This window comes from Phodopus roborovskii, unplaced genomic scaffold (genome assembly GCF_943737965.1).
Source record: "Phodopus roborovskii unplaced genomic scaffold, PHOROB, whole genome shotgun sequence".
Taxonomy (NCBI): domain Eukaryota; kingdom Metazoa; phylum Chordata; class Mammalia; order Rodentia; family Cricetidae; genus Phodopus; species Phodopus roborovskii.
In genome coordinates this window covers 1,970,479-1,997,496 of record NW_026126599.1, presented here as the reverse complement: position 1 = coordinate 1,997,496, position 27,018 = coordinate 1,970,479, and the positions used below count along the sequence as shown (strand labels likewise).

The 27,018-nt window shown below is 47.4% G+C and overlaps 2 protein-coding genes across 2 annotated transcripts in view; both read left to right on the top strand.

Annotated features, from left to right (window-relative positions):
* The first annotated feature begins 603 nt into the window (after nucleotides 1-603).
* Zfand2a (zinc finger AN1-type containing 2A) lies at nucleotides 604-10,719 on the top strand. The gene is made up of 7 exons (XM_051205412.1): nucleotides 604-816; nucleotides 2,349-2,447; nucleotides 3,233-3,327; nucleotides 6,013-6,147; nucleotides 8,775-8,926; nucleotides 10,144-10,209; nucleotides 10,415-10,719. The coding sequence occupies exons 2-7, from the start codon at nucleotides 2,393-2,395 to the stop codon at nucleotides 10,428-10,430; spliced, it is 519 nt and encodes a 172-aa protein (XP_051061369.1). The 5' UTR covers nucleotides 604-816; nucleotides 2,349-2,392; the 3' UTR covers nucleotides 10,431-10,719.
* Nucleotides 10,720-22,371: 11,652 nt separating this feature from the next.
* CUNH7orf50 (chromosome unknown C7orf50 homolog) overlaps nucleotides 22,372-27,018 on the top strand; it is a 100,915-nt gene continuing 96,268 nt past the window's right edge. Inside the window, exon 1 of the mRNA XM_051205403.1 lies at nucleotides 22,372-22,479. The gene's annotated coding sequence lies outside the window, so the exon portion shown is untranslated. The remainder of the gene's footprint in view (nucleotides 22,480-27,018) is intronic.

Sequence of the window (27,018 nt, the reverse complement as noted above, 5' to 3'; positions counted from 1 at the left end):
GGGGCATAACACTCAATACTTGAACATCTTGCCTAATCCACATGCATAGGGCGAAGATGCTCCTACCATTCTGCTAACAAAGATAAAGGCATTTGGGGTACTATTATGTACTCCATCTCTAGACTGGATCTCACGTCCAAAACCTGGCACAGGGGTTCTGTCTGCCCCAGTCCTAGGATCCCTACAGCTTCACAGATGGGCCACCAAGTTTGTGCACACTGTAGCTCCAACCCTCAGGACGCCTACCGACAGGGTTTGCCGGACCGCTGTACTCTGACCCCCGGCCCAGTCCTGTCTCAGCCTCCCTGGCTGTACAGGCCTACCAACTCGCCCAGAGCTGCTTCACCATGACTCAGCCCAGGACAGAGATTTTGCACGACTGTTCCAGAAAAGAGGCGGAGGACAAAGTGGGACCGAGCCGTGGACTCACCAGATTGGTCTCACAGCAAGTGACAACACCACTGTGCGCGCCCTGGGGGTGGGGGTTGTTTCACAGCGAGGAGGGATTGGCTCGCCTTTGGTGACGTTTTAGGCGCGCCGGAGAGCCTAGCCTAGGCATTACGGGATTGGCTGACATTTGCAGTGCGTCATCGGAGCGCGACGGGAACGCCCAGGATGCATGACTCTGTATCTGTTGGCTGAGAATAAATGGCCCTGGCTCTAGCAGATGCAATGCTACGCTTTCCGGCCTTGCGAGAAGTCGGGTGCCACGCGGGGATTGGTGCTGCAGTTCGTGCAGCGGTGTCGCCAGGCTGACCACGAAGGACACCGCTTGTCTGTCTCCGTCGTAGGCCCCCAGCTACCCACGAGAGCCAGGTACCGGTGTGTCGTTGTGGGTCGCGTTGAACCGGGTCACAGGTGCTGCTGAGTTAGGGGATCACAGGAGCTAGTGAACCTGGGGCTGGCGTCTTCGCGCCGTGGTTTCCTCTGGCCTGGGCGTCAAGGGGTTACTGATTTAGCTCAGTGACATATTACATTCCCCAGGTTAACTGTCCTGAACCAGTGTCGTGGGCCAGGCGTGGTGATTCAGGCTTGTAGTCTTAGCACTGGGGAAATTGAGCCATTAGATCGCAAGATCCAGGGTATAAATTCTGGTATAAATAATGAAGATCTTTTCTCATGAAACAGTCTACGAAACGGGCATGCGGTTCACACCTTTAATCTTAACGCTTCCGGAGGCAAAAGCAGGGGATCTTTGAGTTGATGGTCTGTGTGGTCTTCAAATTGAGTTATAGGACAGCCAGGGCTACATAATACAGACTGCCCTCCCATATAATTAAAAAATAATAATAAAAAATAGAGACAATCGATGGTCATTTGGTAATAGCATCAAGTGCTGACATCTTTGAATAAAAACGTCTCATAGTGGGGATTCTGTTGCGCAGGATGCCGGAAGGTTTTCTCGCCAGCAGGAGAGTCAGCAATTAGCAACTAAATACACTGGGAGGGGACGAGTTGAGGGTGGGAAGTGAAGGGGGCTGGCAGGTGGTAGGGATGATGTTTGGAAAAAGTTAACACTGCAGCTTAGTCCTTGCAAGGCAAATAGATGTTTACTGAAGTCTAAGAGTTCTAAACAAGGAATAGATTAGAATTTCCCAGTGGGGAAATGAAGTGATAGAAAGATGTGAAAAGATCTCTGGGGGACTTGAACTCTGGAAAGTGCAAGAGTTTTGAACCATTTGATGGGTGACAGAACATAGAGGAGACTTGGACTTAAGCCTGGTCTCCAGGATGCCAAGCCTTTCTAGTTATCTATTTCTTGTGGGTAATTAATGGCTTGAGCCTCCTTCCCTAATCAGCTCTGGCCTGATATCATTAAGTAGTAAGTACAAAGTAAAACTCAGTGCATAAGAGAGTAAGACGCAAGGGACAGACCACACTGGGGAGTGTAGTCGACTAATGTCATTTAGCACCTGGGAATAGAATCTTGATGTCAACAAGTGTACTAAGGAGAAGATGAAATTGCAACTGGAAATCCAAGGAAATTGTAGTTTTCAGTGGCACCTATGAATTGAATATGGAAAGCCCTTCTCATTGTCACCACATTTGTTTTTGCCAGAGCTGGGGATTGAACCCAGAACTTCCCCTTCCCCCATGCTAGGCAAGCATTCTTTTATTAAGCTAAGAGGTATCATTCCTTAGAAGCCACGCACTGTTTTCTTTGAAATAGGATAATTTGTCAGTGAATCCTGTCTGGCTCTTCAACACTAGGTTTCCCATCACTAGCCACTAATTGTAATGATTTTTTTTTTTTCCTTTTTGAATCTGGGTCTCATTCTATCTCTGAGACTGGCCTGGAACTGCTATGTAGATCAGGGCCTCATTTTCTTCATTTCTAATTCCCACAGGTGATTAATACTTAAATACCTGTCTTTTGGACACTGTGTTCATAATGGAGTTTCCTGACTTGGGGAAGCACTGCTCAGAACCAACTTGCAAGCAACTAGGTAAGAACTTTGAAGGGCTCCTTCTAGGAAATGGTTATCTCATTGGCAGTTTTGCGAGAAACCTCTGGCTATTAACATCATTAACTAACTAAAGTCCTGGTCTTTGGCTTCTCAGCATGAGGACTCTGGTGCAGGACACAGGGCCTGTTAAACACTGAAGTTTAACATCCACTTAAGGTCAGGTAATGGCCACCAGGGCTATGCAGATACAACAGGTATATAGCTTGGATGGTTGCGATACCACAAGAGATGGACTCTGTTGAGAAGATAGCTTTGTGGGTCCTTCGGTGTCTCTTGACCTTATTACATTTCTAGCTTTGGGACTGGGGTTGTGGCTGAGTTGGTAGAACTCTTTGTATGAAGCTCTGGATTCCATTCTAGCACCACGTAAAACCAATGTGGTGGCTCATGCCTGTAACCCCAGACTGGAGAGTGTCGAGTGGGAGGAGCAGACATTCAAGGTCCTCCTAGCTACCTAGTGAGTTCTGGACCAGCCTGGGCTAAATAAGACCCATCTTGAGTTTTCTTTCTTTCTTTCTTTCTTTCTTTCTTTCTTTCTTTCTTTCTTTCTTCCTTCCTTTCTTTCTTTCTTTCTTTCTTTCTTTCTTTTTTAATTTCCTCTCCCCAAAGTTGTTTTTTCTCAAATGTGACACTCCCAGGATCTATGTGTGTCTTAAAGGAATGAGGAGCCTAATGTAGATACGTTCCTGCTTTGAATGGTATGTAATTCTTTGGTTCCGGTCTTTCAGAAGATTTACTGGTTTGTCTTAATTTTTGTTTTTTAGATTTTCTGCCAGTAACATGTGATGCATGCAAACAAGATTTCTGTAAAGACCATTTTTCCTATGCCAGTCATAAGTGTCCCTTTGCATTCAAGAAGGTAACTCATCATCCTGGGGTCTAGACTGCCGCACACCACAGCCGTTCTGACCAGTTGTTCTGTGCAGGCCAAAGAGTGGTCTCAGATAGCCATGCCTTGAGTGTTGAATGAGTGGGTTTATTAAGTGTGTAGCCAGCCAAGGTAAAAGAGTAGCAAGAGCGAGCTGGAAGAAGGGGATGTGGATGGATAAATAGTATAAAACATTGTCCAGTTGGACACCAGAAACAGAAACAGCAGAAACGGATGGGGAGGTTGAGGGAGTTCGCAATTGCTGTTTTCTGACTTCTGTTCCCACGGCAGGTACTTCCCCCATCACAGGGTAGGCAGCAGTCCCCCTGTTGGAAGTAGTTTCCCTTCTGGCTGTTCTCCGTGACATGGTGCTGTCACGTGGTCTGCATGGCTGTTCTGTTCTTTCTGTCACAGAGTTAGGGGGACTGACCCATCCCCAGGCAAGAAGTCTTGGAGGACATGTTGAGATAAACATGATTGGATTGGAAATGGGCTGGGGATGGGTTGCAGCATGGCTTCCAGAGCCAGCTTCTCAGTGAACTCAGGTGACCGTTTAGCAATGTAGTGTACGTCATAACAGGACAGTGGATACCAGCCACCCCAGCTGCTTGTGTTAATTTATTTTATTTTATTTTATTTTGGTTACTTGTTTAGTTCTGTTTTTTGAGACAGGGTCCCCCTTCATATCTGTAATAGCTTGGAATTTGCTGTCAATCAGGCTGGCCTGGAACTCAGAGTTCCATCTGTCTCTGCCTCCTAAATGCTGGGAGATAAAACATGCTCCACCACACCCAGCTGCTTTCTACCTTTTTTGAAACAAGTTCTCTTATTGAATCTGGAACTTACTAAGTGGCCAGACTGGCTGGCCAACCAGCCCCAAGATCTTCCTGTCTCTGCCTTCCCAGCATTGGTATTACAAATGCATGCTGCCAGCAGGTCATAGTAGTGGCACACACCTTTAATACCATCACTCAGGAGGCAGAGGCAGGCGTGCAAGGGAATAAACAGCTGGAGGGAGATGACCAATATTTAGTGTCTCTTCGTGCTACAAGATTGTATGGAAGGACCAATTCACGTGGCTACTGGAGTGTTTGTGCTCTGAGCCTACCCTGGTAGGTGCAGGGGGTTAGCAGTAGCAGTCTGCTGTGATAGTGATAGTCAGGAAGTCAGAAGGGGCCATGATTGCCTCTGCAGCCTGTGCTCCATGCATCCTGTGCTCCATGCATCCTGTGCTCCATGCATCCTGTGCTCCATGCATCCTGTGCTGTCTCCAGATAGTGTATTTGTATGGAAATCAGGACTGTGGCTGTAGGCTGTGACTCCCGAGGCCCATGGGGAAGTCTGCACCCACTCAGTCAAATTGTGCTGTGTATGAGGGCTGAGTAGGGGACAACTTCAGGTGCCATTCACCTTGCCTTTTTTTTTTTTTTTTTTTTTTTGAGGTAAGTCACTACTGCCTGTAATTCATCAAGTAGGTTAGGCTGGCTAGCTCGAAGGTCCCAGGGATCCTCCTGTCTCCATTTTTGCAGTGTTGGGATTACCAGCATATTCCACCAAAGGGGGGTGAGGGGACTCAAGTCATGGTGCTTGCTTGGGTGTCTTTACCAACGGGGCTGTCTCCCAGCCCTCAAATCTCACCCTCAGTGTGTGTGGCACATTCAAGCCTTCACAGTTGGCCCTTCACTTCACACACTTGGCTTGTGGATCCCCCTGCAACAGGGAACAGTAGTTGTCAAAGTTTCTCGTTCCTTCTGAGTCATTGTAGCAGGAGTTTCTAGAAGATTCCACACTGTCCAGCTGACACTGGGAGGTGCCCGTTAAAACCCAGGTTCCTCAAGTCCATGGGTTCACTCTGTCTCAAAGGTGACTCATAGGTTATGTCAGTGAACTTTGCCACTTCCCCTGGTGACATATGGACAGTAAGTGACTTTGTCACATGCCTTAAGCAGGGCTGGCTATAGTCCGGCCAAGTCATTGTGGTGGGTGGGGTAGGTGACTTACATCCCTGTTTACCAGGCACAGATGACTAGGTGCCATCCTGTTTGTGTGTCATCTGGACCTTTCCTTGTACCCATCCTGGGAAGTGTCTACTCAGTGATCACACAGGAATGCTTTGTTTCTTTGTGGGCCCATCAGCCAACTGAGGCAGCCCTTCTGCAGACAGCAAGCCTCACAAGCTTGTGATGCCTGTTCGCATCTGATGTCAGCTGCCTGCCCCATCCCCTCTGGCATGGACCCTCTCCCTCAGTGGTCCTGGCTCAGAGTTTTGCCATCACTCCCTGCAGAGCCCCCTCAGTAGCTGGCAGTCAGCAGTGGGGTATAGCCCTGTGGATTTCTATTAATCTAAGTATTTCCACATGGTCTCAGCCCTGTCCTCTGCTGAGGCTATCTCCCTGCTTGTAAACCCACTGAGGATCAGAGTGACTGCTGGGACCCTTCCTGCCAGTGTTTCCACCTATCACCTTGTCTCTGAGGGGTCAGGTGGGTCCCCTCCCACAGCCATGCTATGCCCTCCACCCCCATCTCACCAGCTTCCTCTCTTGAGGGCCCCCCAAAGCTGGCAGTGATGGCCTTTGTGCGTTTAAATCCCACTGAACAACTTTGGGTGGTTTACTGTTATGCTGTAAGACACCATCGTGTGTGAGTCTTGGTGTCATTGTATGTTCATTATTTCAGGATGTGCAGGTGCCCGTGTGTCCCCTCTGTAGTGTCCCCATCCCTGTGAAAAGAGGAGAGATCCCAGATGTGGTGGTTGGAGAGCACATGGACAGAGATTGCACCTCTCACCCTGGGAGGAACAAAAAGGTGAGAGTTGGATTAGCGCTAACACACTCGATGATAAACAGCATAGTGCTGCTGCTGCTGCTGCTGCTAACACACGATGGTACACAGCATAGTGCTGCTGCTGCACACACGATGGTACACAGCATAGTGCTGCTGCTGCACACACGATGGTACACAGCATAGTGCTGCTGCTGCTAACACACGATGGTACACAGCATAGTGCTGCTGCTGCTAACACACGATGGTACACAGCATAGTGCTGCTGCTGCTAACACACGATGGTACACAGCATAGTGCTGCTGCTGCTGCTAACACACGATGGTACACAGCATAGTGCTGCTGCTGCTGTTTTTCTTTTTTCGGGGGAGGGGGTGCTGGTCAGGTTTCTTTCTTTTGTGACTGCATCTTACATAGCCCAGGCTGGTCTAGTATTTCTATATAGTCAAGGATGACCTTGAGCTCCTAATCCCCCTAGGTTCCTCTCCTGAGCTCTAGTATTACAGTCATGCAAGATCATGCCTGTTTTATATGGTGTTGGGGATCGAACCCCAGACATTTTGCTTGTTGGGCATCAAAATGTGGAGTGCTGACAGTTGGTGGGAAGCCAGGTCTTCCTGCATTGTGAATGGTGAGTTTGCCGCATAGAAACAGTTCCCAATCCTCACAAGGGTCTCAGTTTAGGTCCTTGTCTTCAGGAATCCCCAAGTGTCTCTTCTGATATAAAAGAGGGCAAGGGTTTCTAGACCCTTCCGTTAACTCTCTCCTTTCCTGCACTCCCTCTGGAGTCAGAAGAAATGGGTCACATTCTTGGTCCTCTCCTGGGGGGGGGGGCGACAGGGTGAGAGGCGGGTGTGTGCCTGTCTTTGGTCTTTCTTGGTGAAGGTATGGACGTACCTTCTCTGCCACCCAGAGGGCAGCACAGGCAGGGACTGTGTGGCCCCTGAGCTGGGCACTAGCTGCCTCTATTCTCAGCCTCTATCCTATCAGGCCTTCAGGTGGGCTGTGGCCTCTTTGGGATGTGGTCCTGCTGCGCCCAGCCTCCCAGTGACTGTTTCTGCCCACTGTGCTTTGCTTCCTCAGAGGGCTTGCTCTGAGGCTCTTCCAGCTAATAGCTGTGTCTTCTCTCACCTGCTAGTAATTTTAGCTTCTGAAATCTGGCTACAACCTTTTCCTCCCTTTCTCCCTCCTCCTACACCCCAGCTTCACCTTCCCCTCCCTCCCTCCCTTCGTGTTTTTGAGACCTAGTCTAGCTTATTCCTGATCCTCCTGCCTCAGCTCTCTGATTGCAGGCCTGCACCATTGTGCCTCCCTTTTTATTGTTTGCTTTTCTAGACTTGTTGCTTTTAGCGAAATGTGCTGCCATTTTGTTTATTTCATATGGGGAAGAGCCTTAACATTTGCAGATCCTTTCCTTATCGGCCTTCTGCAGGCCGCACATTCCCAGGGCCTGAGCTGCAGACTGAGGAGCCCTCACATCCTGGCTGCTCCTCCCCTGGGAGCTCCCCCTGCTTTTTTTCTCCTGCTTGTTGTTTTCTTGGATGCTCGCCCCACCATTTTCCGGAGTAAGCATACACTTGGGCCGGGGAGCAGCTAAATGGATAAAGCTTTCTGCCTGCCCATGCAGGCTTCACAACCTGAGTTAAATCCTCAGAAACTACTGTCCCAGAACCGCTGAGCCAGTTGCCATGGTGCTGCTGTCACGCCCTTGCTTTGCCTCCCTCCCTGCCCTGTTTTCTTTCTGCCTAGTCTTCCAGGAAATCACCTGTTGCCTCCCCCAAGGGGCCACAGCTTTGCTGACTGCATAGTCGGTGTTTGCCTTTCACCTGGCACAAGCTGTTTAAACAGAACCTTGGCATCCTCATTCTGAGCGCCCAGGGCTTGTCCTTAGCTTTTTATTTTCCCTCTTAAAACAACTTTTAAAAAGCCAGATGTATGCCTTTAATTCCAGCAATTAGGAGGCAGAGTAAAGGCCGGCATGGTACATGGCAATATGGCAAGCTCCTCCTGGCCAGCCAAGGCTACATAGTGAGACCCAGACTTTTTTTTTTTTTTTTTTTAAGAAAAATAAAAAGCAATAAATAAATTTTTTTGTTTTGGTTTGTGTGTGAATGTATATACACATGTGTATGCATTGCCCTTGCATGAAGGTGTAGAGTCCAGAGAAGGGTGTCTTCTGGCTGCGCCATCATTCCCTGCCTTATGCCCTCTTCTGACAGTTTCTTGTTGAAGCTGGAGCTAGGCTGACAGCAAGAAAGCTTCAATAATGGTCTCCCCTTTTCTCCTCCCAGCCCCCATCCCCATCCCTGTCCCTCACAAGCCCTGGTTGCAGCATGTGTAGCTGTGCCCAGATTTTTACGTGGGGATCTGATCTTCGATCTTTATCTCCTTACAAGTGCTCTTACCCACTGAGCCATCCCCGCAGCTTCAGGTTTTGGTTTTTGTTGCTTTTGTTTTTATTGGGCAGTGTTGGGGAATAAATCTGCTGCTAAGCCACACCCATAAGCTTCAGGTGTTTGTGTGTGTTGAGGGCCAAGGCACAGTTCTCTCCTAACGCAGACTCTTTGAGTACTTAGAGTCACAACCCTGTGCTGCCAGGGTCCTTTCCAGGTAGGCTGGTGACATGCTGCTCACAGAAGTTACTTTGCTCCTTGCAGGTTTTCACACACCGATGCTCAAAAGAGGGATGCAGGAAGAAGGAGATGCTGCCGCTGGCTTGTTCACAATGCCATGGCAACTTCTGCATTCAACACAGGCATCCTCTGGACCACAACTGCCAAGCTGGGAGCAGCTCGGCCAGCAGTGGGAGGTGAGCACGGGCTCCTAGTGCTCCCAATCTGGTATGCGTCATGCCGTGCAGACAGAAGCTTATATTCACAGTCTGAGCTGGAGTCCTGTGAAATTAGTCCTGTAGCTGCTGCATACTGGGGACTTCAACATCAGGAATTTATTCTTTCATGGGCCGAGAACAGAGAGTTGGCAACTGGACGGCTCCTTCTGAGAGGCCCCACTTCTCCCACTGTCTGGTTTGCCCAGTGCTCCCTGATGAGCCTGGCTTTGTAGCACATTGCTCCCATCTCTGCCTTGGTCTTGGTGTGGTTTTCCCAAGTGCCTGTCTATATCCTGCCTCCTGCTGTTAGCACACGGTCAGTTGTGTGGCTTGCTGTCTTGACTGATGACTGGGGTGACTGATGCTCAGTTTGGTCATCTCAGTGAAGACTTGTCTCTAAAGGAGGTGTCCTTCCTGACTGCCAGAAGTTGGGTTAGGACATTGGCATATCTTTTGTGGGAAGGGGCCCAGGACATCCCTTATTGCTACTTTTATAAGTTATAAAAACTTCTTTTTTGTTTTGTTTTTCGAGACAGAGTTTCTCAGTGTAGCTTTGGAGGCTGTCCTGGAACTAGCTCTGTACACCAGGCTGGCCTCGAACTCACAGAGCTCTGCCTGCCTCTGCCTCGAGTGCTGGGATTAAAAGCATTCGCCACCAATGCCTGACATAGTAGTAGAAACTTCTGTCTGCACTCACTCCCGAGCCAAAATGAAAGATAACTTACTGTGTGTACTCCCCTGCCCACCCACCCATGTATGCACTCGAGTGTACATGGATGTTGGTCCTTGATTTCACTTTATTTGATCCTGTTTGCGTGTGCCAGCCTAGCTGACCTGAGAGCTCCCCCGGAGGTTCCTGCCTCCACCCCCCATATCCCTGTAGCATCCCTGGGATTTCGGACACACACTAGCATCTGGCTTTTACATGGTGCTGGGAATTAAATGAGTCCCAGGCTTGGGCAGCAAGCACTCTCCACTGAGCCATCTGCCAGCCCCATAAGTTACCTTTTAGTTTTTCATCTTTTGTTGGGGCTAACAGGATATACATGCTAGCTACAGCAGGCATATGGAGGTCAGAGGACAGCTAAGTTATTTGTAGTTATACTTGACTTTCTTGAGCTGTTTGTATATTTGAGGTGGGCTCTCTTGCTGTGGGTGAGAGGGTCTAATAAACGCAAATCTGACTTTCTCTGTAGGTCTTCAGCATCCAGAGCTCCTGAGCAGAAGCCATCGGGAATCAGTTGGCTGGCCCAGCAACTCAGGTACTAGTCTAAATGGCATGTGAGACTTCAGCTGTGCTTTTCAAACATGTGATGTGGTGTGCTTCCATAAGAAAGGCCAGGCCTGGCCACAGTAGCTGTTTCTAGAATATCTCCAGTGGTCTCCGAGGCCCTTTATCATGACAGACCCCTTCTAGGCAGTTCTGACATGTGTGGTCACCCATGGCTTCTTTCTTGTCTTTTTCAGACGGACCGTGAAGTGACAGTGAGGCTCCTGTCTGGGCTGAACACCAGCTCCTTTCTCTGTTGGGTTTTAACCTTGGTGATGTGGTCTCCAGCACTTTCCTGGTTCTCCTGCTACACTGAGTCTTTATGAAAACGTCTCCCATTGACTGTTGAAGTTAGGGCAGGAAGATGGCTCAAAGCATGAGGACCTAGTTTATTCCATGAATCCATGCTTTTAAAAAAGCCAGATGTGGGGTTGGTGCACACTTGTAATCCCAACACTTGGGACTCTGACCAGCAGCGTAGCCTAATTGGAGAGTTCTTACCAGCAGAGAGAGAGGCCGGCATACCTCCTTGAGAAACAAGGTGGACACTTCCTGGGGAGGGACATCAGCAATTACCTCCAGCTTCACACACACATATGTGCACCCACATGTGTACACACACACACACACACACACACACACACACACACACACACACAGACAGCACAAATTATTTAACAAAATAAATGAGGCTGTTCAGCACTTGGAGGTGTATTAGGTTACCACAGCAAGCTGCTGAGAACGGGAGCTACCAACCTGTGTAAACCTCATAAGCCGTGGCTTTGGCTTGTGCTAAACCATTCCAGGACTTGGTGTTCTGGGAAATTCTGTCCTGTAACAGAAAAGACCTGCCGATGGCTCTACATTCTTCCCTACATGGCTTTGGTAACTGGGTGTCCATGGGGCACAGTCCATTCCTGGTGCCCAAGAACACAATCAGTGTGGTGCCCTTTCCCGACCCTGGTGTTGAAATAGAAACTTCCCCATGTGCTGAAGTGCCGTGGCAGTCCTTCTTTCCTTCTTGAGCTCTTTGAGGAGCAGTGGGGATGGACTGCAGGGTGCAGCCACCATCGATCCTGTGTTGCCTGCATGGCCTGACCAGCTGTGCCACCAGTTGGCCGTGACATTGTGGGGAATGTCATTTGATTGATCCTGATGACCACTGGGTGTCAGGGATGAAGTGGGACTAGCCGCCTAATCCGGTTTTGCCCTTAATCCTGATTTCTGATGCCTTTGGGAAAGTTAAACTTCCTGAATTACGTACTAGCAGCATTCTGCAGTTTGTGTGGCCCCTGGCTGTGGTGGGAAGGCAGGGTGGGGTCTACTCAGCCACTGCTCCAAGGACTGGACTGTGACTGCCCTAAGCCTGTGCCTCTCCAGGGTCCACATCAGTACAGCTCCTGACTCATTGTACTTCCTCCTACCCCCAGTCTCTGCCCAGATCTGAGGGGACTTGGGTTGCTCTCAGAACAAAGTCCAGGCAGTGTTGATGTTTGGGGACAGTGAGACAGATCGTTTTTCTGTGCCTCCACTTTCCCAGGATGGTGGTAGCCAGCATAGTGGAGATTTTCATTCCACTTCAGCTTTTAAATAATCTGGGTTCACTAACTAGGCAGTGTTTAAGTATGTGGGGGGCTTGGGTGAACGGATCTACCTCCTAACCATTTCATGAAATAAAAGTACCTCAGCTGAGATGACTCCAAATTGAGAGTTAAAAGCACACTGAGTGGGCCTGGGCAATGGACTGCTCTTCCAGGGGACAAGAGTTCGGTTCCCTGCACCCACATTGGATGGCTCACAACTACATATAAACTTCAGCTCCAGGGGCATCCAATGCTTCTGGCCTCTGGGCCCTTGCACTCAAAGGCACAGACTGTTAAAGAAAAATCAGAAGTACATTGGGAAAGGTTAGGGCTAGCTTTGTTGGGTTAACACTCACCTAGAGTCTACCAGTTAGGAGCTGGGACCATGATTCTATAGGAGGGCATTTGCCTAGAACCCCTTAGATCTAGGGCATTGTTTAGTAGTAGAGGACCTGTCTATCATGTCTGAGACAAAGGAAGCAAAACAAAATCACCAGGCTTTGGAGCAATATCAAATGTAAGACATTGTTTATATGATGAAATATTTTATATGTAATGGTTAATAAAATAATTTATTTCACCTGCTTATTTCCTTTTTTAGACAGAGTCTAAATAGTGATATGTGTCACTTATGAGCTCCAGTGTGGCCTTGGGCACCCACAGAACCCTCCCAGAGGCACAGATGAGAAGTGGGACTGAGGCCAGATAGAAAGATGGAGAAAATTAACAAAAGGGAAAGGAGGTACTAATACAGGGGTCTATTTGAAAACTTAATTAGCTGAGAAACAAGGATTCTAACATAGTAAATAACTGCTTAAGGCCTTGCTTTCCTCAACTTGATGCTCCCAAAGAGGATCAGATTTCAGTTCCCACCACCCACATCTCGCAGCTAATTCTCCCTCAAGGGGCTCTGATGCCTTCTGGTCTCCATCTTGTAGACCAGGCTGGCCTCAAACTCACAGAGATCCGCCTGCTTCTGCCTCCCAAGTGCTGGGATTAAAGGCATGTGCCACCACCACCCAGCTTGAAAATCCATTTTAAAAGACTATATTTTCATCCAAGGCACTTCTAGAGCCACTCTATGATTTCAATTATAGAAAAGGGAGCAGAGATAGAGGAAGGGGTGTACCCTAAAAACCTGTTCTGTAACAAGATTCCAAAAGATGCCAAAACCCTACATACAGTCACCATTAAGTCACTAAACCACTGATCTTTAAGAAGCCCACACTAGGGTGCTGGAGAGATGGCTCAGAGATTAAGAGCACTGACTGCTCTTCTAGAGGTCCTGAGTTCAATTCCCAGCAACCACATGGTGGCTCACAACCATCTTCAGTGAGATCAGATGCCCTTGTCTAGTATGCAGGCATAGATGCAGATAGAGCACTTGTATACATAAAATAAATAAATCTTAAAAAGAAGAAGAAGCCAACACTAATGGGCTGGAGAGTTGGCTTGGCTGGAGAGAGGTTACGAAGACCCATGTTCAATTCCCAGCACCCACATAATGGCTCACAACTGTCTTATAACTCCAGTCCCAGAGGATCTGAAACCCTCCTCTGACCTCTGTAGGCACATACATAGTGAACATACGTACACACAAGCCCACACACACATAAAAACAAATATAAAACCAGTCAGGCATGGTGTCGCACACCTTTAATCCCAGCATTTGGGCAGGTGAATCTCTATGAGTTCAAAGTCAGTCTGGTCTACAAAGCAAGTTCCAGGATAGCTAGGACTGTTATATAGAGAAAGCTTGTCTTGAAAAAAACCAAAATCATAATAATAATAATAATGAAAAAGCCCACATCCATACTCATTCGTGGTTTATTATACTTTGGTGACTTCCTTTCTTCTTTGTTTTTATTTTTGTTTTGAGACAGTGTCTCATTATCTATCCTGATAGACGGGTGACCTCTGAACTCAGAGATCTATCTGCCTACCTCTTCCTCTCAAAGGCTGAGATTAAGGGTGTGAGCCATCACACCCTGCTCATTCTTTTGAAACAATGTCCCAAGTATCCAAGGTTGACCTCAAGGGTAGTCTTGAACTCCTGACCTACTGTTCCCCACTTTCCAGGTACAGACATTCCTTACTATGCCAGTTTATAAAGTGCTGGTGATGGAGCCCATGGCTTCACCCATGCTAGACAAACATGCTACCAAGTGAGCTACAGCCCAACCCACCCTTAATAGACTCTGACTCGGCTTCTCATTGGCTTGTCCAGAAATTCCTTTCTGCACAGACGCCAAGGAGCCTGTTTTACCTGAATCAAGGACCCTAAAAGATTTTCTTTCTTTTTTTTTTTTTTTAATTTAAGGAAATTTGAGGGCTAAGTGCTGGCTAAGCACTGGCTGCTCATCCTGAGAATCCAATTCCCAGCACCCACTTGGTGACTCACAACCATCTGAAATTCTAGTTCCGAAGGATCCAGTGCCCTCTTCTGGTCCCTGTAGGCACTGCATGCCAATGTGCGCAGAAAACATGCAGACAAAACACTAATATGCATAAAATTAAAACAAATCTTTATTTTAAAATAAAAGGAAGTAAAAAATGTTTTTAAAGAAATTCCTCAGGCTTCTACAAGTGACAGAATGGAGACCCCCATCCCAGTTGCTGCTGGCAGGACTGCACAGACGATGCACCAGCGGACACCATCCAGTACTCACTGGATTGTTTGGCTGTGTCACTATCCACCTGTCAGTGAGCTACAGCCCTGGCTCTACAGACTGTAAAATCAGCCTTTTACTCTGGAGAGAGAGAGAGAGAGAGAGAGAGAGAGAGAGAGAGAGAGAGAGAGAGAGAGAGAGAGTTGTGTTGCCTACATATGTGTCTGCACCTGTGTGTGCCTGATGTCTTTGGAGGTCAGAGAAGGGTGTCATATCTCCTGGAATTGGAACATGGCAGTGGTTGTGAGCCGGCACGAAGGTGCCAGGAACTGAACCCAGGTCTTCTGGAAGAGAAGCAAGTGTTCTTGACCACTGAGCTATCCAGCCCTGGAAGCTGATTCATGGGTTCATGTTGTTTAAACAGAATCCCAGTATGCAGCTCAGGCTAGCCTTGAGCTTGAAATCCCACTGCCTCAACCTCCCAAGTGCTAGAGTACTGGGGTCACAGGCAAGGGCTCTCACTCCTGTTAAGCCTGTTGGCCTCATTTGGGGAGACTGCTTGGGATCTATGCCTGGCATTGGGCTGGAAGGGCCTGTGCATTCGCCAAAGCCTTCCTTCCTGCCTCTTATGGGGCAGACACATCTTCAAATGCTTTGACATCTTAGACTTGGCTTTAGAATGAGTCATTCTCCCTTTCTTGGCTGCTCCCTCCCTTTTCTGAGTTGACTTCTGTTGTCATATCCAGTCCATCTCTGGGTGGGACCCAAAGCCTGGCTGTCTTTAAGACCAGAGACTAGGGACAGAGGGCTTGCCTTTCAGGAGTGTGAGCTGCAGTTTCTGTCCTTTTCACAAGATGTCACCAAAAGGCCTTCTTTGGAATAGAGGTTGACAGAGCTACAGGCCATTCCTGGGAGGCCCTGAAGTGCTAGGTGGCATCCCCAAAACCTCACCTCTCTTAGCTGGGGACAAACAATGGGCTCTTCAGTTCCTCAGCTCCAAAATGAGTTTAGGAAGTGGGTCTGTATGTGAATTAGACTTCCTTTCCCAAAGTCATCTATGGTTTACAAGCGTCTGTGTGTGTGTGTGTGTGTGTGTAGCCCTGAACTTGATACTTGATATCAGGCATTTGCCTTGATCACTCTCCACTTTGAAGGCGCTCTCAATTGATCCCAGAGTTCGATGATTCATCTACTCTGGCTAACCAAGTTGTCCTGGGGCTCCTCTGTCTCTGTCCCCTGAGCACCAGGATTATAGGCAGCCGCCATGCCTGCTCACTTATTCACTTGGGTTCTGGGGATCCTGTCCCCACACTCGTGAAGCACACACTCTATCCACTGAGCTGTCTCCTGCCCTCTGTTTTCAAGGGTCTTGGAGGGAGTATGAGAAGGGAAGCTGGCTTGACTGTTCTTCCTGCCCCGAGGAAAGAATGCCTCGTTTTATTTTTCTGGAACAGTGTGAAAACTTCCAAGCGGGGGCGGGAGGGATGGCTCGGTGGCTGAGAGCACACACTGCTCCTCCAGAGGACCCCAGTCTGACTCCCAGCACCCATGTCAGGTGACTCACAATGTGCTCCAGAGGATTCTGGCCCCTCTGGCCTCTGTGGCCACCTGCACTCATGTGCACATCCTGACACACAAACACCCACCCCCACACATAATTTAAAAACCCTCACAGATATGCCCTATTTTGGGGTTTAAGTTAATTCCAGATGTAGTCCAGTTGATAACCAAGAGTAGCCATCCCATAATTTCTGCAAATTGTCCTCTGACCTCCACACAGGTGCCATGGCACATGCATGTGTGTGCAGGGACACACAATAAATTGATAATTAAAATACAGCCAGGAGATGGTGGCTCACACCTTTAATCCCAGCACTCAGGGAGGCAGGCAGATCTCTGTAAGTTCAAGGCCAGCCTGGTCTACAGAGTGAGTTCCAGGACAGCCAGGGCTACACAGAGAAACCATGTCTCAGAGAAAAAAAAGACAGGGTCTCAATATGTAGCCTTGGCTGTCCTGGAATTCTCTATGTAGACCAAGCTGGGCTTGAACTAGCAGAGATCTGGCCCCTCCTGCTTTCTGAGTGCACCGCTATGCCCGGGCTTGCAAATAGTTTTTGTTTGTTTTTTTTTTTTCTTGAGACAGGGTTTCTCTGTAGCTTTGAAGCCAATCCTGAAACTCATTCTGTAGACCAGGGTGGCTTCAAACTCACAGAGATCCGCCTGTCTCTGTCTCCCGAGTGTACTGACGCCACCTGGCCTCAGAAATAAATCTTTAAAAAATATTTTCAAAATAAAAAGTCTGCTGGAGTATAGCTCAGTGTGTAGAATGCCTGTCCAGCATGCATGATGCCTTTGGTTCCCTCCCTGGCTCCCCATTAACTGGTCATGGGGCAGGAGGATCGGAAGTTTAGGTCAACCTCTGGTAAGACTCATGTATGACAAGTCTGAAGCCAGCCTGAGCTACATGAGATTATACCACAAAAAACAAACAAACAAAAAACAAAACCTCAAAATGGTAAAAAGAGGATTGGGATCATGACAGCTCTTTCCTAGAATCAGCAGTAGAGCACCTGCCTAGAATCCCCCAGTGAGGGGCTGGGTGTGACTCAGTGGTACAGCACCTACCTAAGATGTACAAAACTGCCGTACTGGGAAATAAAACAAATATGAAATAAGTAAATGCAAGCTACTAATTGTACCTGTGGGTCTCTTTCCTGATTTAAAGCTCTCCCTGGAAAGCATGCAACCTGGGTTGTCATTTTTACGACTGCCAGGCAGAAAACTTGTGAGATTTTAGGGACAGAAGGCTGCTACAAGCAGCTGCCCAGTGTTGGTGTGTTCACCGTGCTTAATTCTAGCGTCACTGATTCTATGGGGATTGGATTAACTCTCAGCTGAGTTCTTCGTTCCTTCCCAGATCTCGGCTACCTCTGCTTTGCCAGTCACTAACCAGCATGCCTAACAGCATTTGAGTCTCATTCTGTGGAAACTTGTCCCCATTCTACCCCAGGAAAACAGGGTATATGGGGCACAATGAATCTTGGCAGTCTAGTTCAATGGTTCTCAGTCTCTTAGCAGTGTCAGAGTGTCCCACCCTTAGGCTTTGTTTTCCAAGGTGTGCTAAAGGCAGGGACAGGATGTGGATTCTGTACAAACACAATAGTCCAGTGGAATCTAGTATAAGGAAACTGTAGCAGACCGGTGGTGGTGGCTGGTGCACACCTTTAATTCTAGCACTTCAGAGGCAGAGATAGGCAGGCAGGCAGATATCTCAGAGTTCAAGACCAGCCTAATCTACAGAGGAGAACAGGCTCCAAAAGCTACAAGGAGAAACAGTGTCTTGAAAAACCAAACCAACCAAACAAAAACAACAACAAAAAAAAAAAAAAAAAAAAAGGAAGAAAGAAAAAGAAAATTGTAGCATCCTGTGATATGGAAGAGGCTTGCAGTATGAGTGCTAAGCTCACAGGTTCTCATTTTAATGATTTACTTATTTCGTGTGCATCGGTGTTTTGTATGTTTGTCTGTGTAAGGGTGTAGGATCCCCTAGAACTGGAGCTAGACATCAGTTGTGAGCCACCATGTGGTTGCTGGTAATGGAATCCAGGTTCTCTGGAAGAGCAGCCAGTACTCTTGTTCCCAAGTCGTGAAGATCCCCAGAGACCACCAGATGATGATGGCTTGGGTTGGCTTTTATGTTTTTGAGATAGGATCTTACTACATTGTACGGGCTGACCTAGGCTCCTCCATCCTCCTTCAGCCTCCCCAGTGCTGGAATGATGAGCCTGAGTCACCATACCCAGTCTTAGATAAAAGCTATGGTAACAGTAAATCATGGAGAGAGGGGAGAAAGGAAGGGACAGAGGACAGAGAGAAGAGAGAAGAGGGTGGTGGTAGTGAGCCAACATGGAGCCCAGGGAATATGACCTCAGAGGAAGGGGAATCAAGAGTTTAGTCTTGGACATCAAGATTATAGTATTGGGGGCTGAGGACATGGCTTAGTGAGTGGAGTTTTTTGGTCCCTAGAAATATGGTGGCATGTGCTTGTAAGCCCAGGGCTGGGGAGGCAGAGAGAGAAGGATCCCTGGACCTGAACCAGTGAGCACTGGGCTCATTGAGAGAGTATGTTACAAAGAAAAAGTTGGAGCCAGTCATGGTGGCACACACACACACACACACACACACACACACACACACACACACACACACAGGCAAATGTGAGAGACAGCCAGGTAGAACAGAACAGAAAGTCCAGAAGGCCCCAGATGTGTATAGAGACTGTAGTTGAGAAAAGAGTGGTCTGTGAAATGATTGACGTTGGGATGTCTCGATGGGCTGGGGACAATGCTTGATAGAGTGCTTTTCTAGCATGCATGAAGCCCCGAGTTCACACAGTACCACATGAACTGGGTAGAGCAGTTCACAGTGTAACCCTAGCACACATGAGGGGGTGGATCAGGAGTCCAACTTCATCCTTCACTACACAGCCAGTTTGGAGACAGCCTTGGTGGCATGAGCCCTGTCTCCAATATGCATAAACATGAAAGTTGAGAGGAGAAGAGTAGGGAAGAGGGAGAGGGTCAAAGGGAATGTAAAGAGGACGAGAAAGGGTAGAGAGGGTGAATAGGACCAAGATACCTTACATACATGTATGAAAATGGCATGAGATCCATTATTATAATTAACATATACTAATAAAACTATAGTAATATAAATATAAAAAATTTAAAGAAAGAAATTTAAAGACCATGGAGACTATTGCCCTCCTCAGGCACCTGGAGTGTGTGACTTCCTGATGGGGTCTGACTGTGTGCTGTCACCGATTATGTGGCAGGGCCTGATCACACCTGATGAGAAGGAAGTGTCTGCAAACACCGATCAGCACAGCTGACAGATCAAGACAGTGATGGGCAGAGGTAGGCAGATCTCTATGTTCAAGGCCAGCCTGGTCTACAGAGTACATTCCAGGCCAACCGGGCCTACCCAGAAAAACCCTTTCTTGAAAAGAAAAAGGAGGGGCAGTCTTTTAAAATTTTTGTTTAGATTTGTTTGTGGCTGTGAGTATTTTGCCTACATGTGTGCGTGTGTACCACATGTGTGCCTGATGTCCAAGGTCACAAGGCATCAGATCCCTAGAACTGGAGTTATAAATGGTTGTGAGCCACCATATGGTTGCTGGGAATCGAACTTCAGTCCTCTGCAAGAGCAACAAATGCTCTTAACTATTGATCCATGTCTCCAGGTCCCCTCAATGACATGTTTTGGTTTTTTTTTGGGGGGGGGACAGGGTCTCTTTATGTAGTTCAGGCTGTCCTGGAACCCGCTATATCAGACTGGCCTCTTGAACTCACAGAGGTTCTTCAGCCTCTGTCTCCCATGTGCAAAAGATTAAAGGCCTGTGCCACCATGCCTGGCTTTCAAAATGGCATTCTTTTTTGTTTTGTTTTGTTTTTCAAGACAGCGTTTCTCTGTATTGCTTTGGAGCTTGTCCGGATTCAAGGCTGGCCTTGAACTCACAGAGATCCACCTGCCTCTGCCTCCCGAGTGCTGGGATTAAAGGCATGTGCCACCAATGCCAGGCCCCAAAACATTCTTAATATGAATTTTAAGAGAAAGAGGTATCAGGCAGAAAGTAAGACCACAGACCATGGGTGTGGGCTTCTCAAGGAACAGTCTCTCTCCCTTGTTTTTAAGAGTCATATACGTCATTGTGGTGGGGGTTGGAGTTATTATTATCCTCTAAGCAGTGGTTCTCAACCTTCCTAATGCTGAGACCGTTTAATACAGTTCCTCTTGCAGTAACCCCCAGCCATAAAATTATTTTCGTTGCTACTTCATAACTGTAATTTTGCTACTGTTATGTGTATATATCTGTGTTTTCTTTTTTCTTTTTAGTTTGAGACAGGGTTTCTCTTTGTAGCTTCAGAGCCTGAAACTCGCTTTGTAGACCAGGCTGGCCTTGAACTCACAGAGATCCACCTGCCTCTGCCTCTGCCTCCCGGGTGCTGGAATTAAAGGCATGTACCACCACTGCCCAGCAAATATCTGTGCTTTCTGATAGTCTTAGGTGACCCTTGTGAGACCACAAGTTGAGAACTGCTGCTCTAAGGTTGCTAAGGAACCTAAAGAAAATCCTGAGTAGCATCTGGCAGCATTACTATTGACAAGGTAAAAACTCCAGCTCTGAGGGATTCAGGACGTTGAGGCATCTTCACTGCAATGGAGGTTAACTGTCTTGTCTGAGATTCCCGGAAAATATCTAGGAGAATGAGGTCCCACTCATGGTCATACACATTGCAGCCCCATGCCTGGTTCCTGGCTATTTTAAGATAACATATCTTTATAAAGAAGGGATATTATCTCTGTGTTGGCCACCTTCACAGCAAATGCCAGCTGTGTTGGAGTTCTTGCTTCTCAGCTGGTGAGAGGCATCAACTATGCTTGGGGGAGGGGCCTGTCTTTTCTCACATCTTGGTAATTTCCCCTCCTTGTATTCTGCCTCACAAAGAACCAACTGTCTCCTCTCTGTCAGCCAGCAGTATCAGCAACAAATCTGCCAATGCAGTTTCAGAAACTGATGGGAATCTTAGGTGTATTTCACATAGCCCCTGCAAGGGCAGCTTTTCCTCTGGTTCAGGTTGTCTCCTGCATGGTAGCCTTTCTGGGCTCCAACTCAAAGATCCAGTATTAGAATCTCTGTCAGTATCTCTTTCAGCTTCCCAGCTTTGTGGCCATTTCTTCTAGAGTCACATAACCCCTCAGGGAAGATGAGTTAAAGAGAAGATGGAGTGTGCAGGATTTCTTCTTGATCTCCCTCTCTGTTCATTGCCCTCATCATACTTTCCTGCTAAGTCACCGTTGTGTTTCCACAGAATAGAACTGATCTTGCCCCTTCTCATCCCTCTGTTCCTTCCCTTCTGGGCACCGAGGATCCTCCTCTTCCCCAGTGCTGTGACTACAATAGGCCTGGCTTTGTTTATTTATTTTAAAAATATGGGTTCTGGAGATGAAACTCAGTGAGTACCGACTGAACTGTGTGTGTCTCTAGTCCCCTCCCCCCTTTTTAATTTTTTTTTTTTTAATCTTCTGAGACACCATGTCTCCCTATGCTGCCAGGCCCAGATAAAGTGTAAAAAAACTACTACTTTTATTATTTTTGGTGCTGAGGGAATCCAGGGAATTGACAAGAGCTTTAGCTTTGATTCTATCCCCACCAACTGCCCCTTCTGACTGTGTAGCCTTGGCTGGCCTGGATCTCACTATGTAGGTCAGGCTGGCCTCATAGTAATAGAGATCCTCCTGCCTCTGCCTCCCGAATGCTGGGGTTAATGGCCAGTAACACCATGACCAGTTGGTCATGACCTTGGCACTTTAGATTACACTACATCTTCACTCTGTGTGTGTGTGTGTGTTTGGAGGTCAGAAGACAACTGGTGGGAGTTGGTTTTCCTTCTGCCATATGAGTCCTGGGCATCAGACTAAGGTTATCAAGTTTTACAACAAGTCTTTTACCGTAACTCTGAACCGTCTCACTGGCCCTATTTTGGTTTTGGAGACAGGATGGCATGTATCCTGAATTTCTGATCCTCCTGCCTCTATCTCTCGATGCTGGGATTGTATATGCATGCTCCCCGACAACAGGGACTCTTACAATTTAATCTGGATTCGAACTCCCTAAGAGACGAAGATGGCCTTAAAGTCCTAATCCTCCTGCTTCACCCTTCCTAAGGCTGGAAGACAGGCGTGCCTCTCCAAGCCCGGATTTACAAACTTTATCATGCTGGAATTCTCGGAGCTACATTCCACCTGCCCCGCCCAGATTAGCTGCCAGAATCCCGCCGCAGGTGCCCACGCCACCAAGAGTTGCCCCAGCAACTGCCCGCTCCCTCAGCTCCGAATGATGACGCCAGTATCCTGCGCCCTTCCGTGCGGCAGCCATTGGCTGGCTGGAAGACGGACGCAGGTTCTGTCCAATGGACAGCGCTACTCTTTTGAGGGCGGGACGGCGCGGAACCTGCAGAGCTGGTGGTGGAGGCTCGTGGCCGAGGCGTGCGAGAGTGGGCGCTTCAGGTGCGTGATCGAGGGGTACAGGGGTGGGTCCGAGCCTTTGGGAAGATGGTGTCCTGAGCCCCGGCGTGCGTTTCTGCTCGGCCCTCCACGTGGATCCCCATAGATCCGTCCAGCCATCCACCTACCCATTTACCCCTATGGATACATTCATTCACTCATCCATTCGCCCACCCCTCCACCTACTTATCCATGCATCCACCTCTCTTCCCACTTATCCACCCACCCACCCACTCATCCGCATCTTGCACTCATCTACCCACTCACCCATTTTCCCATGCATCCAACATCCAGTCCTTCCATTCATCCATCCTTACAAGTTTGGTGTGGTGGTATGTGGCTATGATCTCAGCATCCCGGAGGCTGTGACAGGAGAATTGCTGCCAGCTCCAGTCCAGCTTTGTCTACCAAGTGAGACTCTGTTTCAAAATGCATTTCAAAATGAAAAAAGGAGCCGGGCGTTGGTGGTGCACGCCTTTAATCCCAGCACCCGGGAAGCAGAGGCAGGGCGATCTCTGTGAGTTCAAGGCCAGCCTGGTCTACAGAGCTAGTTCCAGGACAGGCTCCAAAACAATACAGGGAAACCCTGTCTCGAAAAACCAAACCAACCAACCAAAAAAAAAAAAAAAAAAAAAAAAATGCAAAAAGATCCTTTGGGTTCCTTTTATGTACTGGCATCACTAAAGGCTTTTGAACAATAATAGAGGACAGAATAGGAATCCCAGATTTATGAGCCCAAGTTCTAGACTGGAAAAGATCACATACTAGTGGTCTTGGTTGCCACGGAGGCAACCTTAAGGAGTCTATTCTTTTTCATGACCCTGTTGAGGCATAGTCTTTCTGGATTCTACTGCCCAGTGTGTAGCCCTGTGTACCCCAGGCTTATTCTCCTGTCTCCACCTCACATCTCACCGTCGGAAAGGTGAGATGACAGATTTTTATGTAGGTCCTAGGAATCGAACCCAGGTGGTCAAGCTTATGTGGCAAGTGCTTTTTCCCATTGAGTCTTTTCCTGCCCCTGTCTTATAGTAGCTGATGCATAAAGCAGTGTCTCTGGTTTTCATTTCCTAAACGACTAGTGAAGTTTGGCATCTTTTCATGTGCTTTATTGTCTGTTCAAGACCTTAGCTCATTCTAAAACTAGTGTGTGTGTGTTTGTATATGTGTGTGCATGCATGCATGTGTGTGTCCATACATGTCTGTATATGCATGTGTGTGCATGCCTGCATATGCTTATGTGTGCATGTGTACATTCAAATGTGTGAGTGTGTGCGTGCCAGTGCCAGAGGTCAACCTTACATGATGTTCTCCAGAAGCTCTCCACCTTGTATTTTCATGGCAGGGTCTCTCACTGGCCTGGAACTCACTAGTTAGGCTAGGCTGGGATGGAACTCAGGTTGTCAGCCTTAGTGGCTAGTGCCCCTACATGATGAGCCATATTGCTTCCCCTCCCCCCAATTTCTTTTACTGTGGGGTTTCAAGCATTCTCCTTAGGCTCTGCACATGGATTTCTTGTTAGGCATGTGATTGGTAGACATGCCCTCTGACCTTTCAGTTGTCTTTACTTTTTTGCTAGCACTGTTCACTTGTTAGAAGCTTTAAAATTTTGTTTTATTTATTTATTTGTTTTTTTTTTTTTTTTTTTTTTTTTTTTTTTTGGAAAAAGATTTCTCTGTGTAGCTCTGGCTGCTCTGGCTGTCCTGGAATTCCTTTTAAGTGCTGGGATTGAAGGTGTCCAGCCAATTTTTTTTTAAAAAAAATTGCTCATTTAGTGTGTGTGTGTGTGTGTGTGTGTGTGTGTGTGTACCAGAGTAGATGTATGTGTATTGTGTGTGTAGGATCCCATGGAGGTCAGAAGAGTCATCAGATCCCCTGGAACTGAGTTCCAGGCAGTTGTGAGCCACCATGTGGGTGCTGGGAACTCACCCAGGTCCTCTGCAAGAGTAGTAGTAAATGCTCTTAACTGCCGAGCCGTCTCTCCAGCCTCTTTATATACTATTTGTAATTGTGTGTCTGTCCAGAGGTATTAGGTCTGGATCTAGGGTTATGGGCAACTGTGAGCTGCCTGATATCAGTTCTGGGAATTGAACTTGGGTTTTCTGCAAGAGCTCTTAACCACCAAGCTTCTCTCCAACCCAAGGGCAGAACTTTGTAGCTATGATGTAGTCCAGCTTATTGGTATTTTATCAGGGAGACCACAGTGTTTTCCAGGGCAATAAGGGTTCATCCCTGGAAATTCTAAGAATCTTAGGCCTGGCCTGTTAAAGTGGTGCACACCTTTAATTCCAGCTCTCGGGAAGCAGAAGCAGCCAGAATGCTGTAAGTTCAGGAAACCCTATCTAAAAAAGGAAAGAAGGGAGGGAGGAAGAAAGAAAGGTGAGCTCTTTTACAAGTGAGGTTCTTACACATCTTTCCCCTTGGCTCACCTGCTATCCTCTCCAGCTCTTAGTGAGATTGCTCTTTGAGTTATTTTGGCACTGTTGTTGAACATCACTTGACCCCAAACAAAAATATATGTTTCTCTTTCTTTCTTTTCTTCCCTTCCTTCTTTTCATTCTTGTTTTTCAAGACAGGGTTTCTCTATGTTTAACACTCCTGGAACTCGCTCTGTAGAACAGGCTGGCCTCAAACTCACTGAGATCCAAGTGCTTCTGCTTCCCAAGTACTGGGATTAAAGGCATGTGCCACCACCGCCCAGCTTAAAAGCAGATGTTTCCTAAAACAGACCACTCATTGCCTGGTTGTGAATTGCTCTCTTAGAACCTGTGATGTAGAATCACCTTTTTCTTCTTTTTTCGCAAATAGACTCCGTGATTAACTTTTTAATGCTAACTTCCAGGGTAACTGCAGACCTGGATTCTCTCCTAAGCAGTGTGTAAATATTTGCTGAAGTTTTCTTATTTTTCTAACGAGGTAATTGGCTGGCGTCACCACCCCTATTTTCAGTGCCCCTGTGTCAACAGTCTCTCCTTTTATGATTTCTTATTATACTGCTAATTGAAAATTGTAATTGTAGCCTCTGGCTTTAAGTATTTTTTTTTTTTAAATGAGGAGGCTTAATAAAAAAAATAATATATACAGAGAGAGCTTGGCGTTTTCTGATTCTAGAATAGTAATAGTCTTTCTGTGTGCCATAGTCAAGGTCAGCCCCAGTCGGGACAGGGATGCCCTGATGCCTGCCCACCTGGGCTGAAGGTTCACAGCACATGCCCCAGGCCCCACCTCACACTTATATGCCTGCAGATTTGTTCTCTAGGGGTGTTCACCCTTCTAGAGCTCTTCTATTTTTCCCATTATGCTTAGCCTCCGAATTGAAATTGGAACCTTTTGTATTAACTGCTGAGTTGATCTCTAGCCCTATAATTATTCTCTTTCTGGTGGTTCTCACTTGTGTGTGTGTTCTAAGCCAACCTTCAGTGTCTTAATGCCCTTCATATCTCTGCCTCCTGAGTGCTGGGATCACAGACTCGTGCCACTGTGTCCTGAGAGGCAGGCTCCTTCTGTGCAGTGCAGGCTGGCCTGACACTTGTGACTTTCCTCCTGCTTCAGCTTCCCAGCTGCAATCACAGACATGTGCCACCATCCCTGGCTTGCAAGTTGCTTTTACATTCATGTTTGTTTTTTTTTTTTTTTTTCCCTGCTGTAGGAGGAGACAGACCTTATGATTATTAGAGTTGTCTCAGTGTCACAAATCTAGCTTCATTCAGTCCTTAAGAATGGCTTGGGGCTCTGCACCAGCTTGGAGGACACCTCAGGCCCCTCAGAGCCTTTCAGCCTCTCCACCCATGGATGGAGCATAATACTGGTCACAGCTTGTGTAGGGATGTGTCGTAACCTAGATTTGGAGAGAATGGAACTGTCCTTTAATGTGTACTGATCAAGCAATAGGCAGAGCTCTGCCTTTGGAATCTGATGACAGTCAGTAAAGATGGTGATGCTCTTGTTCTTTTTCGTTTCTTCATTTCTCTCTCTGTCTCTTTCTCTAGATAGGGTCTTTCTACTGGCTGTTCTGAACTCCCTATGTAGGCCAGGCTAGCCTAGAACTTCTGGAGATCCCCCTGCCTCTGTCTCCCAATGTGCCCTCTTTTTTTATACATATAATTTATTTTTATTTTATGTGCATTGGTTTATATGCATTGATATTATGCCGGCATATTTTTCAGTGTGAGGGTGTCAGATCTGGGAGTGACAGTTGTGAGCTGCATGTATGGGTGCTGGGAATTAAACTCTGGATCTCTGGAAGAGCAGTCAGTGTCCTTAACTGCTGAACCATCTCTCCAGTCTCCAGCTGTTACTCTTAATCTTAAAAGCCAGTGTTGCTGTTGAGTTAGAAATACCACCTAAATATCACCTCAGGCATTGTGGCCTGCCATCGGGGTGAAGGTTGTAGGATCACAAGTTCAAGTTCCAGCTGGGCTGCAGAGTGAGCTCAAGAGGCCAGCCTGAGTCGTTTAGTAAAACCCTGTTTCAAAATCAAAGGGGAAAAAAAGTTATATCCAGGTGATATAATCTGTGGAGTCACAGTCATGTTAAAGGGGAATT